Here is a 15,548-nt window from a genome sequence, read left to right as displayed (position 1 = left end):
AATCAGCCAAGGAGCTCTACAGCAGCCACCGCAGCTCCAGCCTGGGCGCCACAGCCTGGGCGCTGCCGCTGTCCCAGCCAAGCCTCCGGCTCCCACCAGCACCCTGCGGGGCGCTGATCCCCGCAGACCTCAGGAGCACGGCTTGAGGCTGCGGCAGGCGGTCCTCAGGCGCCGCAGGACCCGGCGTGGATCGCTCTGAGCCCCCTGTGGCCCCGTTTATCCCCCTCTCCCCGTCCGTCCCCTCAGCTCAGGCCGCCGCGGGGTCCTCAGCGGCGCCCCGAGACTGCCTTTCGCGATGCCTGTCCCGGCAGTCCCCGCGCCCTCCGCGATGCCTGTGCCGGGGTCCTTAGTGCCGGGCTGCCCCGAGCGATGCCTGCCTCGACAGCCTCCCCGAAAGCCGCAATGCCTACGATGGGGTCTTCAGAGCAACGGTGCCTCCCCGGGGACCTCGCGCCGCTGAGGGCTGCCCGAATTGATGCCTGCTCATCAGAGGGCACAGGTGGATGGGGGTTTGCGGCCGCGCGGGGCAGGAGCGGGGCAGGGCAGCCCCGAAGGCGCAGGACCCGGCGGGGCGGTGGGAGGCAGGTCAGTGCCGGGGCCGAGGTTGAGCGGCAGCAGCGTTGAGGGGTCTCAGCGGGTGGGCGGGACCGTGGGATCTGGAATTACAGAGTGGTTTGGGGTGAAAGGGGCTTTAAACGCGCGCTGACTGCAAAGAGCAGCCAAAGGGGTGAAAAAAATCGGTTCTGGTGCTCTTCTCTGAGAGCCCGTGTCGGTGTCCGCCCTAAAGAGACGCTGAAATGTTTCCCTGTGCGTGTGGGGAGGCCCTGGCACAGGCTGCCCAGAGAAGTGGTGGCTGCCCCGTCCCTGGAGGTGTTCAAGGCCAGGTTGGCTGGACTTTTAGCAACTTGATCCAGTGGGAGGTGTCCCTACCCATGGCAGGGGGTGGGACTGGATGGGCTTTGAGGTTCCTTCAACCCAAACCATTCTGTGATTCTGTGAACTTTCTACTTTACCATTTAAAGCTTAGTACGATCCCACTCTGTCTCCGGCCAATGTTACCAATCCCACCTGGAGTCCTGTGTCCAGTTCTGGAATCCCAAACGTAAGAAGTATATGGAACTGTTGGAACGGGTCCAGAGGAGGCTACAAAGATGATCCAAGGGCTGGAGCACCTCTGCTCTGAGGACAGGCTGAGAGAGTTGGGCTTGTTCAGCCTGGAGAAGCTAAGTGGTACTTAGCTGCTCTAAGTACCTTAGAGCAGCTTCCGGTACTGAAAGAGGCGCCAGGAAAGCTGAGGAGGGGCTTTTTGCGAGGGCACGTAGTGACGGGACGAGGGGGAATGGCTCTGACTTGGAAAGGGGAAGATTTAGATTAGACATTAGGGAGAAATTCTTCATGATGAAGGCAGTGAGGCTCTGGCACAGATTGTCCAGAGAAGTCATTGCAGCCCCATCCCTGGAAGTGTTCAGATCCAGGCTGGATGGTGCCTGGAGCAGCCGTGTCCAGTGGGAGATGTTCTTCCCAAAGAGACACTGGACTTCTTGATATGCAGTTTGTTTAGGGAGCAGGATGCAATTGTTCAGTATTCAATTTTTATCTTTACCTCTCAGTATTGAGTAGAATCATAGAATCACTTGGTTGGAAAAGACCTTTGAGATCACCGAGTCCAACTGTACTGCCCAGTAGTAAACTGGATCCCTGAGCACATCATCTGCCTGTCTTTTAAATTCCTCCAGGGGACTCCACCATCTCCCTGGGCAGCCTCTGCCACTGTTTCACTGCTTTTTCAGTGAAGACATTTTTCCAAATGTCCAATCTGAACTTCCCCTAGCAGGGGATATGTGTATTATGTATATATGTATATATAAAATCTACAATATATAATTATATATAATAATATATTAATATATTCAGATATATTAATACATCAATATAAAATATAGAATATCTAGGATGAAGATTATATATATAATGTATAATGTATGTATATCTATAATGCTATCATATATAATATAAAGATAGCAATATATAGTGAGGGGACTTTTTCAGTAGTTCGTATTTAGAATCATAGAATCACCGAATGGTTTGAGTTAGAAGGGACCATGAAGGTCATTCAGGGTCATCACCCTGCGGTGAGCAGGAACATCTTCAGCTGGATCAGGTTGCTCAGAGCCCCGTCCAACCTGACCTGGAGTGTTTCTAGAGATGAGGCATCCACCACCTCTCTGGGCAACCTGGGCCAGTGTTTCACTACCCTCAGCAAAACTAATTCTTCCTAATATCTAGTCTAAACCTCTCATCTTTCAGCTTAAAACCATCACCCCTTGTCCTATCACTACAGGCCTTGCTAAAACGTTTTCCCCCATGTTTCTTATTAGCCCCCTTTAAGTATTGAAAGGCTGCAACAAAGTCTCCTTGGAGTCTTCTGCATGCTGATGCAGCCCAGAACACGGTTGGTTTCTGGGCTGTGAGCACACGTTGCCAGCTCATGTCCAGCTTCTCATCCACCATCACACCCGTCCTTCTCCTCAGGGCTGCTCTCAATCTCTTCATCTTCCAGCCCATATCCGTACTGAGGGTTGCCATGGCCCAGGTGCAGGACCTTGCACTTAACCTTGTTGAACCATTACTGTCTCTTTGGTGGGGAGAGAGGACTGTAATATCCTCACGCCCTTTCCAGTATGGCGAGGAGAGAGCATCTGTTAAAGGCTAGTGGGGCAGGAGGCTGGCCCCAGGGCGACACTCAGTGTCCCTGCTCTTTGGAGGGCAGTGGCAGGGAAAATCCTGACTTAGGTTGAATGTTGCGGATGGCTTCTTGGCCTCCAGTTTTGCTGCCAAGCTTTTGCCCAGGGAAAGGTGTGGCCTTCACCAGCAGCAGAGCAGAGGTCTAGATCAAGCTGCCCAAAGCCTGGTCCAACCTGGCCTTCAACACCTCCAGGGATGAGGCAGCTACAGCTTCCCCGGGGAAACCTGTGCAAGCGCTTCATCACTCTCATGGTTAATAAATTCTTCCTTATGTATAGTTTAAATCTGCCCCTCTCCAGTTTATACCCATTGCCCCTCATCCTGTCACTACAAACCTTTGTGAACAGTCCCTCCCCAGCTTTCTTGTAGCCTCTTTCACGTACTGGAAGGTCACTTTAAGATCTCGGAGCCTTCAGTTCTCCAGGCTGAACAAGCCCAACTCTCTCAGCGTGTCCTCGTATGGGAGGTGTTCCAGCCCTCGGCTCATCTTTGTAGCCTCTTCTGGACCCGTTCCAACATCTCTATATCCTTCTTATGCTGAGGATTCCAGAACTGGACACAACACTCCACATGAGATCTCACAAGAGAGGAATAGAGGGGCACTCAAAGAGTTGTTGTCAATGTTTCAGTGTCCAAGTGGAGACTAATGATGAGTAGCATTCCTTGGGGTTCAGTGTTGGGACTGGTGTTGTTTGACATTTTTGTTGTAGACATGGACAGTGGGATTGAGAGCACCTCATCAAGTTTGCCGATGACACCAAGCTTTGTGATGTGATTGACATTCTGGAGGGAAGGGAAGCCATCCCGAGGGACTGGGACGGGCTTGAGAGGTGGGCGTGTGTGAACCTCTTGAAGTTCAACAAGGGGAAGTGCAAGGTCCAACACCTGGATTGGAGCAATCCCAAGCTAAAACACAGGCTGAGCAGAAACTGAATTCAGAGCAGCCCTGAAGAGAAGAACTTGGGGTGCTGGAGGATGGGAAGCTCAATATGAGCTGGCAAAGTGTGTTTACAGATCAGAAAGCCAAACTGTGTCCTGGGCTGCGTCAAAAACTGCGTGGCCAGCAGGGCAAGGAAGGGGATTCTGCCCCTCTGTTCCACTCTGATGAGATGCCACCTGGAGTCCTGTGTCCAATCCTGGAGTCCTCAGCACAGGAAGGACATGGATCCACTAGAGTGAGTCCAGAGGAGGCCACGGAGATGATCTGAGAGCTGGAGCACCTCTGCTATGACAGGCCGAGAGAGTGGGGTTGTTCAGCCTGGAGAAGTAAAGGCTCTGGGGAGACCTTAGAGCAGCTTCTAGTATCTGAAAGGTCTGCAGGAAAGCTGGAGAGGGACTTTTTACATGGGCCTGGAGTGATAAGACAAGGGGGACCTTTAAGCCCATCCAGTTCCAATCCCTCTGCCATGGGCAGGAACACCTCCCACTGGATCAGGTTGCTCAAAGCCCCATCCAGCCTGGCCTTGAACACCTCCAGGGATGGGGCAGCCACCACTGCTCTGGGCAGCCTGAGCCAGTGCCTCTCCACCCTCATTGTGAAGGATTTCTTCCTAATGTCCAATGTAAGTCTTCCTCCTTCCAACTTAAAGCCATTCCCTGTTGTCATATCATTACATGCCCACATAAGAAGGCCCTTCCCAGGTTTCCTGAAGCCCCTTCAGGGACTGGAAGCTGCTCTAAGTCACCCCAGAACATTCTCTTCTCCAGGCTGAACAACCCCAACTCTCTCAGCCTGTCCTCTTACAGGAGGTGTGCCAGCCCTCACATCATCTTTGTAGCCTCCTCTGGACCCGTTCCAACAGCTCCATATGCTTCTTACGTTGTGGATTCCAGAACTGGACACAGGACTTCAGGTGGGGTCTCGTTAGAGGGAGGCAGAGGAGCAGAGTCCCCTCCTTCACCCTGCTGGTCATGCTTGTAGTCAGAGCACATATTATTGGTTAGTGGTGGTTTATTTATTTTTACTGGAATGGTGCCCTAGGAGTTGGTGGACTTGCCAAGATGTGCTTGCCGAGGCCTTGAACCTGCAATATCAGACCTCACGATCTTTGTCCTGACATTCTTAGTTGTTTAGAGAATTTCTTGATGCACACAAATGAAGGCACTTAAAAAACAAATAGCACCTGATTTCCATATATAGAGTCTTTGGGAAAATACCACCCCATCAATTATGTATTTTTTTAAACACTGCCTTTTATTTCTCTGTCTAAAGGGGCCCATTTAATACTGCGAGTAATGTTCTGAGTAATACCGGGCTTGGCACAAATGAGGCGCTTAACTGAGTTCCTTATTTTTATTATCCATTGTCTGCTAACCAGTTTTTTGTTGTTTCATTTATTTGCCTTCTCCCTAGGGAAGGAAGGATGGCAGCTCGGCGTGCGCTGAAAGCTGTCTTGGTGGATCTCAGCGGCACACTTCATGTTGAAGACTCGGCTGTGCCAGGCGCGCAAGAAGCTCTTAAAAGGCAAGCTACCTTTTTCGATTTACTTGGATAGGTTATCTCAGCCCTGTTTGCACAAAAGTGCTTCCATAAGTAGACAGACTTGAAGCTTCTGCTTTCATGGGTGAGCAAACATGCAGCCAAATTCCGTCTTTATTTACACCTGTATTAATACCAAGAGAAATCAGTAAAGGGTGTAGGTATTGCAGAGTGGCCACGCATCCCCTGAGCCTTGCAGCTTTCCTAAGTTGTTCGATAGGTGTTTTTGAGACAGAAGAAGACAATATTCAGAGTGTTTCTACTCATCCATAGTCATGAGATCTTACTGGGAGCGTTGTGTTTGGTTCTGGAGTCCTCAGCACAAGAAGGACATGGATCTATTGCAGTAAGTCCAGCGAAGGCCATGAAGATGATCCGAGGCCTGGAGCACCTCTGCTGTGAGGACAGGCTGAGAGTTGGAGTTGTTCAGCCTGGAGAAGAGAAGGCTCAAGGGAAAATTAGAGCAGCTTCCAGTACCTGAAGGAAAGCTGGGCAGGGACTCTTGATAAGGAAGTGCAGGGACAGGATGAAGGGGAATGGTTTAAAGCTGAAAGAGGGGAGATTTGGGTTAGATCTTGGGAAGAAATTCTTTACTGTGAGGCACTGGCACAGGTTGCCCAGAGCTGTCATGGCTGCCCCGTCCCTGGAGGTGTTGAAGGCCAGGTTGGATGGGGCTTGGAGCAACCTGATCCAGTGGGAGGTGTCCCTGCCTGTGGCAGGGGGATGGAGCTGGATGGGCTTAAAGGTCCCTTCCAAACCAAACTATTCTGTGATTTTTTGACTACAGCCTTAGGCAGAGTGGAAAGAAGTTAACCTGAATTGCCGCATGTTCACCAAGGTCACTTCAGCTGAGCTGTTCCTCGGCGCTTTGTTTAACTACAGGAACCTGATTGTTTGTCTGAGCCCTTGGGTCTGAGCTAAAATGGAATAACAATAACTTGGCCCTGTGAGCAGGTCCTCCTTGGCAGAATTCTCATTTCTTTCGGTCTTTCAGCCAACGCTTTGCTTTGACGTTTTTAAAGTTTCCTTCTGTGAGGTACTCAGCCTCAGTCATTTTCTTAGTTTTAGAGACATTTGACAATGCAGCCCATCTTCTCTAGGCGTTTCAACATGTTAACAAACAGGACAATTAAGTTCTTTCACTTCTGGTGTGAGGTTGCCTAAAGAAACGGAGGCATAAGGAAATGACTTAATCTGTCAGTGGAAAAGTAGGATACGCAACCCCAGGAATTTTTGTGTTGTGTTATCACAGAATCACAGAGTGGTTTCATTTGGAAAAGATGTTTAAGGTCATGGAGTCCAGCCATCGATCCTGCCCTGCCAAGTCCACTGCCAGACCAAATCCCCGAGTGCGACATCAGCTTGTCTTTTAAACGCTGTTGTGATGCTGTTTTCCTGGAGAAGATGTCTTGCAGTGGATGCAGAAAAGCACAAAGTGATAAATGCTATCACAGGGAGTGAGGGACGCCACCTGAAGGTGCTGGGATTGAAAGGATTAATCAGAGGAGAGGAATAGGGCTGATTTAGGGATGAGAGTTTTTCACTGAAGCTGTAGTGGCTGCTTAGATTTTTGTAAAGCTTGGCTGTTGCTTAGAGTCGCAGAGGGATTAGGAAACTCTGCATTTCTGTTCACAAAGAATTCCGTGGAAATAATTATCTCCTAAAGATGTAAAATTGCAAGGAAGTGGAAACAGCTGAGGTGTTGAGCCCTCATTCATTACCTGTCCGTGCGCTAAACTCTGTCTGCTAGTGTTTGATGCTGCTGGGGGAATTGGTGCCAGGTGAGAAAATTCATAAATACGTAAAATGTATAGAAGTTATGGTGGTGTTGAGCTCGGTATCTGTGCTATCTGCTGCTCAGCTCCAGACCCCCAGGAGAAGACGGGACAGAAGAAATGGTTTCTGTAGAATCAGAAGACAAAATGTTTTCTAAAGCCACTGATTCTCCTTCGTCTTCTGCTTCTGCTGGATTCCTACTGAGCTGTGCTCATGCACACCCTGCCCGGTCGATCTGCTTGAGAGTAGGGAGCTCTACATGCTCTACAGGATCTGAGCAGGTGGATCCGTGGTCTGTGACCAATGGGATGAGGTCCAGTAAGGCCAAGTGCCAGGCCCTGCACTTGGGCCACAACAACCCTGTGCAGCGCCAGGCTCGGGGAAGAGTGGCTGGAAAGCTGCCTGGAGGAGAAGGACCTGAGGATGTTGGTTGACAGTGGGTGAACATGAGCCAGCAGCGGCCCAGGTGGCCAAGCAGGCCAGTAGCATCTTGGCTTGGATCAGAAACAGCGTGGCCAGCAGGAGCAGGAAAGGGATTGTGCCCCTGAACTCGGCACTGGTGAGGCCGTACCTCGACTCCTGTGTTCAGTTTTGGGCCTCTCGCTACAAGAAGGACATTGAGGGGCTGGAGCGCATCCAGAGAAGGGGAGCGGAGCTGGTCTGCAGAAAGAACAAGGGTTATGAGAGGCAGCTGAGGGATCTGGTGTTGTTTAGCCTGGAGAAAAGGAGGCTGAAGGGAAACCTTATCAGTGTCTGCAACTGCCTGAAAGGAGGTTGGAGCGACATGAGTACTGGTCTCTTCTCTCGAGTGACAGGTGATAATGACTAGAGGAAATGGCCTCAAGTTCTACCAGGCTGGACATCAGGAAAGATATCTTCATGGAAGGGGTTCTTCATGGCAGGGGTGTCTTCATGGAAGAGGCTGTTGAGGGAGGTGGTGGAAGACCCATCCCTGGAGGGGTTTAAAAAATGGGAGGACAAGGTGCCCGGGGATCTGGTTTAACGGTGTGCAGGTATGGTTGGGCTTGATGATCTCAAAGCTCTTTTCCAACCTAGCGATTCTATGAAGGGAGAAGGTGTGGAGAGAGCCCAGTACTGTTTGTCAGCTTCAGCTTGCCTTCAAGCAATTTTACTGCCAAGAAGAGCCAGGTCATTTCACTTAGGGATTTGATAACAATATTTTCTCATGCTCTTTTCTGCCAATCCATGTCATTATCCTTTCTAAAGAGAAGCTGAAATGATTGGCATGTGGCTTGCTTAGAGAGCAAATGGGTAGATTCATTTTTTAGTGTTACCTCCCAGTACTTAGGCCCATAGGAAAATAAGTATATTAATTTTTGTTTCATTAGCAGCCAGGGGACTTTTTAACCTTTTTATACATGTGGAGGGTCAGCATGTCTGACAAATAAGAGGAACAAGAGGCAGGTGTGAGCAAGTCTGCAGCACTGACCAACTTTATTCTGATGTTCTCGATGCAGTCCTGATGCCAGTGTGTGTTTCTATAGCAACAAACAGAGAAAGTGATGGTGGGGGAATAATTACAGGGAATGCCATTGAAATTGTCACTTAAAATCATTTGATTGTTTGGTAGCAAGTACTATCGGTGCAGGGCAATAACGTGGTTTTATGTGACAGCGATGTTCCTCTGTAAAGGGAAAAATAGCTGCAAAATCTGACATAAAATCGCCACACATGTAACGTAGGCTCTGAGCACATCCTGCATTTCTGAACAAGCTGCAGCTGCTGTGAGATTCACACAGCATGCAGAGTTCAATGTATTGATTTAGCAACAAGTTTCTTTAGTTTCTCTATTTTCTTTCAGGATGCTGTCGATCCAAAATACATGGATCAAAATAAACCAAAATGGTTTGTTTATTATCTACTCTTTTCAAACCAGTTGTTCATCACAGATCAACATAGGGCTACAAAGATGATCCAAGGGTTGGAGCACCTCGCGTACAAGGACACGTTGGGAAAGTTAGAGTTGTTCAGCCTGGAGAAGAGAAGACTCTGGAGAGACCTCATAGCAGTCCTTGGGTACTGAAAGGGACTACAGGAAAGCTGGGGAGGAACTTTCTAGCAAGGCCTGTTGTGACAGGACAAGGAGTAGTGGTTTTAAACTAAAGAGGGCAGATTTAGACTGGATAATAAGAAGAAATTCTTTATGCTGAGGCTGATGAAACACTGGCACAGGTTGCCCAGGGAAGTAGTGGAGGCCCGGTCCCTAAAAACATTCCAGGTCAGGTTGGATTGGGCTCTGAGCAATGGGATCGAGTGGAAGATGTCCCTGCTCATTGCAGGGGGTTTGGACTGGATAAGACCTTTACAGGCGCCTTCCAACCTAAACCATTCTGTGATTCTATGATTCCATGATGTGTTTGCTACTGCTGTGAAGATGGAGGTTTGGAATCCCCATTTTCCTCCACACTTTTGCTGGTAGAAGCAAAGCAGAGGAAGCTTGGTTTTACTCCAGTAGCTGTAATTCTTGCCATCTGTTTCACGTTGCCCTGCAGCCCGCAGAAATTAACAGCCTCATGGTCCTTGTGTGGCACCAGCAGTCTAGAACGTATACAATCCTTTTTCATCTGCAGCCTTTAGACCAACAGTCCTTTTTCATTCCCAAAGAGACGTACAGGTGTGTAAATAGAAGGGTGCTGTGGCGACTTTGCCTTTACTCTTTGTCCATCAGGCTGCGCAACGCTCCGGTTACCATTCGATTTGTGACGAACACGACGAAGGAGTGCAAGAGAGACCTGCTGGAGAGGCTGACGAAGCTAGGATTTGAGATTGCGGAAAGTGAGATCTTCACATCTCTGACAGCAGCCAGAAATCTTGTGGAGCAGAAGCAGGTGCGGCCTCTCCTCCTACTGGACAACAGGGCCCTGCCTGATTTCACAGGTGAGTTGGTCAGGAAACAGCACGGGGGAAGTTACAGAACAACCAAGGAAACACAGCGCACTCTATTTTGTAGATTAGCAATCATAGGATCATGGAATGGTTTGGGTTGGAAAGGACCTTTAAAGTCCATTCAGTTCAACGCCCCTGTCATGGGCAGGGACACCTCCCACTGGATCTGGTTGCTCAAGTCCCCATTCAACCTGGCCTTGAACACCTCCAGGGGTGGGGCAGCCACAGCTGGGCAACCTGGACTAGTGCCTCACCACCCTCATCCTGAAGAATTTCTTCCTAATGAAGAAATTTTTCCTGATGTGTCGCCTGAACCTCCTTTGGCACAACTTCAGGCTGTTTCCACTTGTCCTTGTTGCTTGGGAGAAGAGACCAGCAGCCAGCTCACCACAGCCTCCTTTCAGGGAGTTGCAGATAGTGATAAGGTCTCCCTTCTCTCCTCCAGCCTAAACAACGCCAGGTCCCTCAGTCACCTCTCTTAAAACTTTTTCTCCAGACCCTTCCCAGCTCCGTTCCCCTTCTCGGGAGGTGCTACAACCCCTTAATGTCCTTGGATTGAGGTGCCCAAGACTGAGCACAGGATTTGAGGTGCAGCCTCACCAGCGGCAAGTCAAGGGGCACGATTCCTTCTCTGCTCCTTCTGGCCACGCTGTTTCTGATCCAGGCCAAGATGTTACTGGCCTTCATGCCCACCTGGGCCGCTGCTGGCTCATGTTCAGTCGCTGTTAACCAGCATCCTCGAGTCCTTCTCCCACAGGCAGCTCTCCAGCCACTCTTCCCTGAGCCTGGAGCTCTGCATGGGGTTGTTGTGGCCCAAGTGCAGGACTCACTTCTTGGCTTTGTTGAACTTCATCCTGTTGATTGCTGCCCATCGATCCGGCCTGTTCTGATCTAGCTGGATGTTTCCTGATAAGTTTTCGTGCCATAGGCTAGTCAGTAATCTTCAGAACGCTAGGTGTTTGGGAGAAGAGCCTCTGTGGGTTCTGAGAGCCATGAAACCTGATAATCACTTCTGCCCAACATCGTATCCAGAGAAACACGGCCCCAGCGATGTTCTGTATTTGTGCTTTCAGGAAGGCTTTCTTGGGTCGGAAACAGAAGAGACAGCAGCTATTTCACTGAATGTAGTTGAGTGAGTTTAGTCTCTGTGCGTTTGTCATCCAGAGGGACCTGGACAGGCTTGAGAAGTGGGCCTGTGTGAATCACATGAGATCAACAAGGCCAAGTGCAAGGTCCTGCACCCATTTCAGAGCAATCCCAAGCACAAATACAAGCTGGGTGGAGAATAGATTGAGAGCAGCCCTGAAGAGAAGGGCATGGGGGTATTGGTGGACAAGAAGCTCAACATCAGCCACCAAAGTGCCCTTGAAGTCCCGAAGGCCAACTGTGTCCTATTCTATTCACTTAGAATTGTGTTTTGATTTTCCAGGGATAGCCACTGACAACCCCAATGCCGTGGTGGTGGGACTGGCTCCTGAGAGCTTTCACTACGAGATGATGAACAGGGCATTTCGGTAAGTCACCCCCTGGTCTGGGCTTTTTGAGTGGTGGCTGTCTCGTGATGGGCTCTGCTCCTCCACACACGCAGGGATGTCCTCCTCCTGTGGGGAAATGAGGGTGACAGTCATATCACCGTTACAGGCTCGCGGAAGAGCGACTGGAAAGGTGCCTGACAGAAAAGGACCTGTAGGTGTTGGTTGACATGGCTGAGCAGGAGCCACCTGTGGGCCAGGTGGCCAAGAAGGCCAGTGCTACCTGACTTGGATCAGCCGTGGTGTGGCCAGGGAAGTGGTTCTGCCCCTGCACTCGACACTGGTGTGGCCACAGCGCAAATCCTGTGTTCAGTTTTGGCCCCGTCACTACGAGAAGGACATTGAGGAGCTGGAGTGTGTCTGGAGAAGGAGAACAGAGCTGGGGAAGGGTCTGGAGCACAGGGGTTGTGGGAGTGGCTGAGGGACCTGGGGTTGTTTAGTCTGGAGGAAAGGAGGCTAAGAAGAGACCTTATCACTGTCTACATCTCCCTGAAAGGAGGTTGTGATGAAGTCGGAGTTTGTCTCTTCTCCTAAGTAACAAGTGATGGGATGAGGAGAAATGGCCTGTTGAGGAGGTTTAGGTTGGATATTAGGAAAAATATGTTTACTGGAAGAGTGGTGAAGCCTTGGCAGAGACTGCCCAGGGAAGTGGTGGAGTCTTCGTCCCTGGAGGGGCTAAAAATACATGTAGATGTGGCACTTACGGGCATGGTTTAGTAGGTGCAGTGGTGTTGGGCTGATGGTTGGACTGGATGAGCTTAGAGGTCTTTTCCACCCTCAATGATTCTATGAAAGCCATCAGCTGTAAATATTGTTTTTTTAATGTAATTCTTGTGTTTTCTCCATTCATTCTTTAGATTGATTTTGGATGGTGCTCCTCTTATAGCTATACATAAAGCCAGATATTTCAAGAAAAAAGATGGCTTGGCTCTGGGACCTGGACCCTTTGTGGCTGGACTGGAATACGCGACAGACACCAAAGCAACCGTGGTGGGGAAGCCAGAGAAAACCTTCTTCCTCGAAGCTCTGCGGGGGACTGGCTGTGCCCCAGAGGAGGCCGTCATGATCGGGGATGTAAGTGAGGACCAAACACCTCATCACCTGCCTGTTAAACATGGTGCTTATCTCCCAGGTGCCACGAACCCATCTTTCTGAAAGCGCTGGGATTAAACAAGGGATGAAAACAGAACCATTGAAACTCGCAGGAGTTAATGTGCAGTCTGTGGGGTGGGTTCTATTGTTTCAGTGGGTTCTAGAGAAGCCCCAACCATTCCACAGAAGAACATGGGCAGCCCGTTGATAAGAAATGTGTTGCCATGTCTTTGAGGTCCTTTCTGAAATCATCTATTCCTCCATGACTGGATCTTGCTGTTTGATCAGGCAAAAATGACGTAGTAAAAGTATTCTTGTGGCAGTTTGTCAAAGAGGGAGCTACGGGATTTTGTTCAGTGTAGCTGCTTCCAAGTGTCTGGTTAGTGATGGGCAAAGTCTGCTTGTAATTGGATTTGAATTAACGTAATGAAAACATCTTGTTATCAAATAGTGCCCGTGACCACTCACCAGCTGATCTCCCATTCTGTCCCAGGACTGCAGGGATGATGTTGGTGGTGCCCAGAACGCGGGCATGCGTGGGATTTTGGTACGGACTGGTAAGTACTGGGTGGATTGGTCCTTCTGGGAGGCAGTGGTATGTTCAGTGATCCGGCCCTGGGGCTGGCAGCCCCTACCCAGAAGTAAGCTTGATCGGATCCTTCTGTGTGTCCCTGTTACCCTCTAGAGGCCCACTGTCCCTACAGATCATTACACCAAGGGGCTGCCGGGACACCCCGAGTTCCTCACCCCATTTGTTCTGGGGGGAACTCAGCAAATACATTTCCTCAGCAGCAGCGCAGCTGCCGGTCAGTCAGGACCAGCCCTTGTAGGTGATGTTTCAAAAGCAGGGCAGGAGGGGGAACCCTGCACTCAGCAGGACAATATAATGTCATAGATTTGGGCAGCTGGTCTTATAGGTGATTCTGCCCCTCTATTCTGCTCTCATGATACCTCACCTGGAGCCCTGCACCCAGCTTTGGAGCCTCCAGCACAGGAAGGACACAGATCAGTTCGAGCGAGTCCAGAGGAGGCCACAAAGATGATCCAAGGGCTGGAGCACGTCCCGTACAAGGACAGGCTGAGAGTTGGGGTTGTTCAGCCTGGAGAGGAGGAGACTCCAGGGAGACCTTAGAGCAGCTTTCCGTATTGAAAGGGGCTCCAGGAAAGCTGGGGAGGGGCTCTTGATCAGGGAGTGCAGGGATAGGACCAGGACAAGGGAGGACAGTTTTATGTTGAAAGAGGGGAGATTGAGATGAGATAGAAAGAAATGTTTTCCTGTGATGATGGTGAGGCCCTGGCCCAGGTTGCCCAGAGCAGTGGTGGCTGCCCCGTACCCGGAGGTGTTCCAGACCAGGTTGGATGGGGCTTTGGGCAACCTGATCCAGTGGGAGGTGTTCCTGCCCATGGCAGGGGGTGGAACTGGGTGGGCTTTAACAGAGGTAATCCACGGAGATAATCCGAGGGCTGGAGCACCTCCTGTACGTGGACAGGCTGAGAGAGTTGTGCAAATGCATCATTTTTTGATCTGTTACAGGTAAATATCGACCAGCAGATGAAGACAAAATCAATCCAGCTCCTTACTTGACCTGTGAGAGTTTTCCGGAGGCAGTAGAACACATCCTAGCGCATCTGCTCTGAGAAAGGGAACACTTAGTTTGAAGAAACGTCTGTGTCGCATCATCTCCTTCACTCTTGCTTCAGAAATTCCGGTCACAGGATCACTGCATGCACTGAGTCAGAAACCAGCCATGAGCTCCTTCCACTCGAGTTCTGAAAGGGCCGAGGAGCAGAGCGGGCTCCAGCACAGGCTCGGAAAAGCCCGTCTCCCACAGCAGTTTCACAAGGATGTGATGAGGGATCACAGACACCCAGCGGGTGAGACAGAAAGGCTGCAGCCAGCAGAGCAGTTTTCCCGAATGAGAAGGGGAGCATGGCAGAGAGTTCCATTTATTTTCAGTTCTCAGAAAGCAAGCCTGCCTGGAATGCGTCACCTTCTGCTACCGGATAAGCTAAACTGGAAAACACACTGGAAATACTCAAGTAGGTGGAACGTCTGTGAAGCTGCAGTCAACCGGCTGTGTTTCTGCTCTGCTCTAATTTATGGGTAGAGATTGTGCGTGTTTAGAAGTGGCTTTTAAATTAAAGTATCACCACTGTTTAATAATGACTACTGTTGGTATCTTCCGTTAGAACAGATCCTGGGTTTTGTTTTTCAAAATTTACATAAAATTAAAACTGTCAGCTTTTTTACAGATGTTTTAATTAGATGCTGTTATTAAAAAGAATGGTACCGAAACAAAAAACCTGGTATTAAATGCCTTAGAGTCTGCGAATCTTTGAAATTAGACATCAGCAGGGTCCTATTAATGCTACGGCTGCAAAATTTCACTACTGTTGTGGGTTGGTTTTTTGTTTGTTTCTTTTTAACGTTATGGGAAAAATCCTTCACGAGCCACAGGGACAAATTCCAGTTTTACACAGGTGGTTGGCAGAGCTGTAAAATGAAATTTAGTTGTGGCGCAGGCAGTGCTTTTTTCCTACGTGCTAAATCCCCCAATATGAACCCACTTTGTAATGATGTTAAATAGCTTTTCTGGTCCATTTGCGAACTGTAATAATCCAAGTCCTTTACAGTTGTTTTACAGTGCTCCTGAGTGTTAAATTATTAGATTGTAATTATGCATTGCTGGAGTATTAACCTTATCGAAAATATAGCTTTCTGTTAATGAGCCGTGCTCGTTCTTGTTGAGAAAACCCCTCGTGGTGAATGAATGGGAGGCTCTTCTTACAGGAAGGGCTGGCTGGCTGCGGTTTCGTGTGGTGTGTGTATGTTCAGTGATTCCATGTGTTCGGAGCTCTTCTCAGCCTGAGACAGGACGCGTGGATACAGCGGACTTAGCAGTGGGAATAAAAGAAATAATAAACCCCTCCCGCGAAAAAAAATCCATCTTCAGGTACTGCTTGTGTGCCCTTGTGAGCTGTAACGTGTAGTTCATAGAATCACAGAATGGTTTGGG

The 15,548-nt window shown here is 49.6% G+C and overlaps 1 protein-coding gene across 4 annotated transcripts; it reads left to right on the top strand.

The window, feature by feature from the left end:
* Nucleotides 1-362: 362 nt before the first annotated feature.
* HDHD2 (haloacid dehalogenase like hydrolase domain containing 2) lies at nt 363-15,167 on the top strand. Of its 4 annotated transcripts, XM_009569177.2 has the most exons (7): nt 4,493-4,598; nt 5,099-5,209; nt 9,690-9,898; nt 11,337-11,421; nt 12,297-12,513; nt 13,025-13,088; nt 14,066-15,167. In XM_009569177.2, the coding sequence occupies exons 2-7, from the start codon at nt 5,109-5,111 to the stop codon at nt 14,167-14,169; spliced, it is 780 nt and encodes a 259-aa protein (XP_009567472.2). In that variant the 5' UTR covers nt 4,493-4,598; nt 5,099-5,108; the 3' UTR covers nt 14,170-15,167. The 4 variants fall into 4 exon arrangements, with proteins under 4 accessions (XP_053909518.1, XP_053909516.1, XP_053909517.1 ...); XM_054053543.1 differs by lacking the exons at nt 4,493-4,598; nt 14,066-15,167 and adding an exon at nt 363-499 and having other exon boundaries at nt 13,025-13,627; XM_054053541.1 differs by lacking the exons at nt 4,493-4,598; nt 14,066-15,167 and adding an exon at nt 451-585 and having other exon boundaries at nt 13,025-13,627.
* Nucleotides 15,168-15,548: the final 381 nt, after the last annotated feature.

Source organism: Cuculus canorus, chromosome Z (genome assembly GCF_017976375.1).
Source record: "Cuculus canorus isolate bCucCan1 chromosome Z, bCucCan1.pri, whole genome shotgun sequence".
NCBI lineage: Eukaryota > Metazoa > Chordata > Aves > Cuculiformes > Cuculidae > Cuculus > Cuculus canorus.
Note: the sequence above shows the minus strand (reverse complement) of the source record. Positions and strands in the feature narration are given on the sequence as shown.

What these genes read in the sequence shown, in the direction of transcription:
- HDHD2 (XM_054053541.1), top strand. Translation starts at nt 476, where the DNA reads ATGCCTGCTCATCAGAGGGCACAGGTGGATGGGGGTTTGCGGCCGCGC. An exon ending in GGCGGGGCGGTGGGAGGCAG is followed by an intron (nt 586 to 5,098) that starts GTCAGTGCCGGG and finishes CCTTCTCCCTAG; the next exon opens with GGAAGGAAGGATGGCAGCTC. An exon ending in GCGCAAGAAGCTCTTAAAAG is followed by an intron (nt 5,210 to 9,689) that starts GCAAGCTACCTT and finishes TTTGTCCATCAG; the next exon opens with GCTGCGCAACGCTCCGGTTA.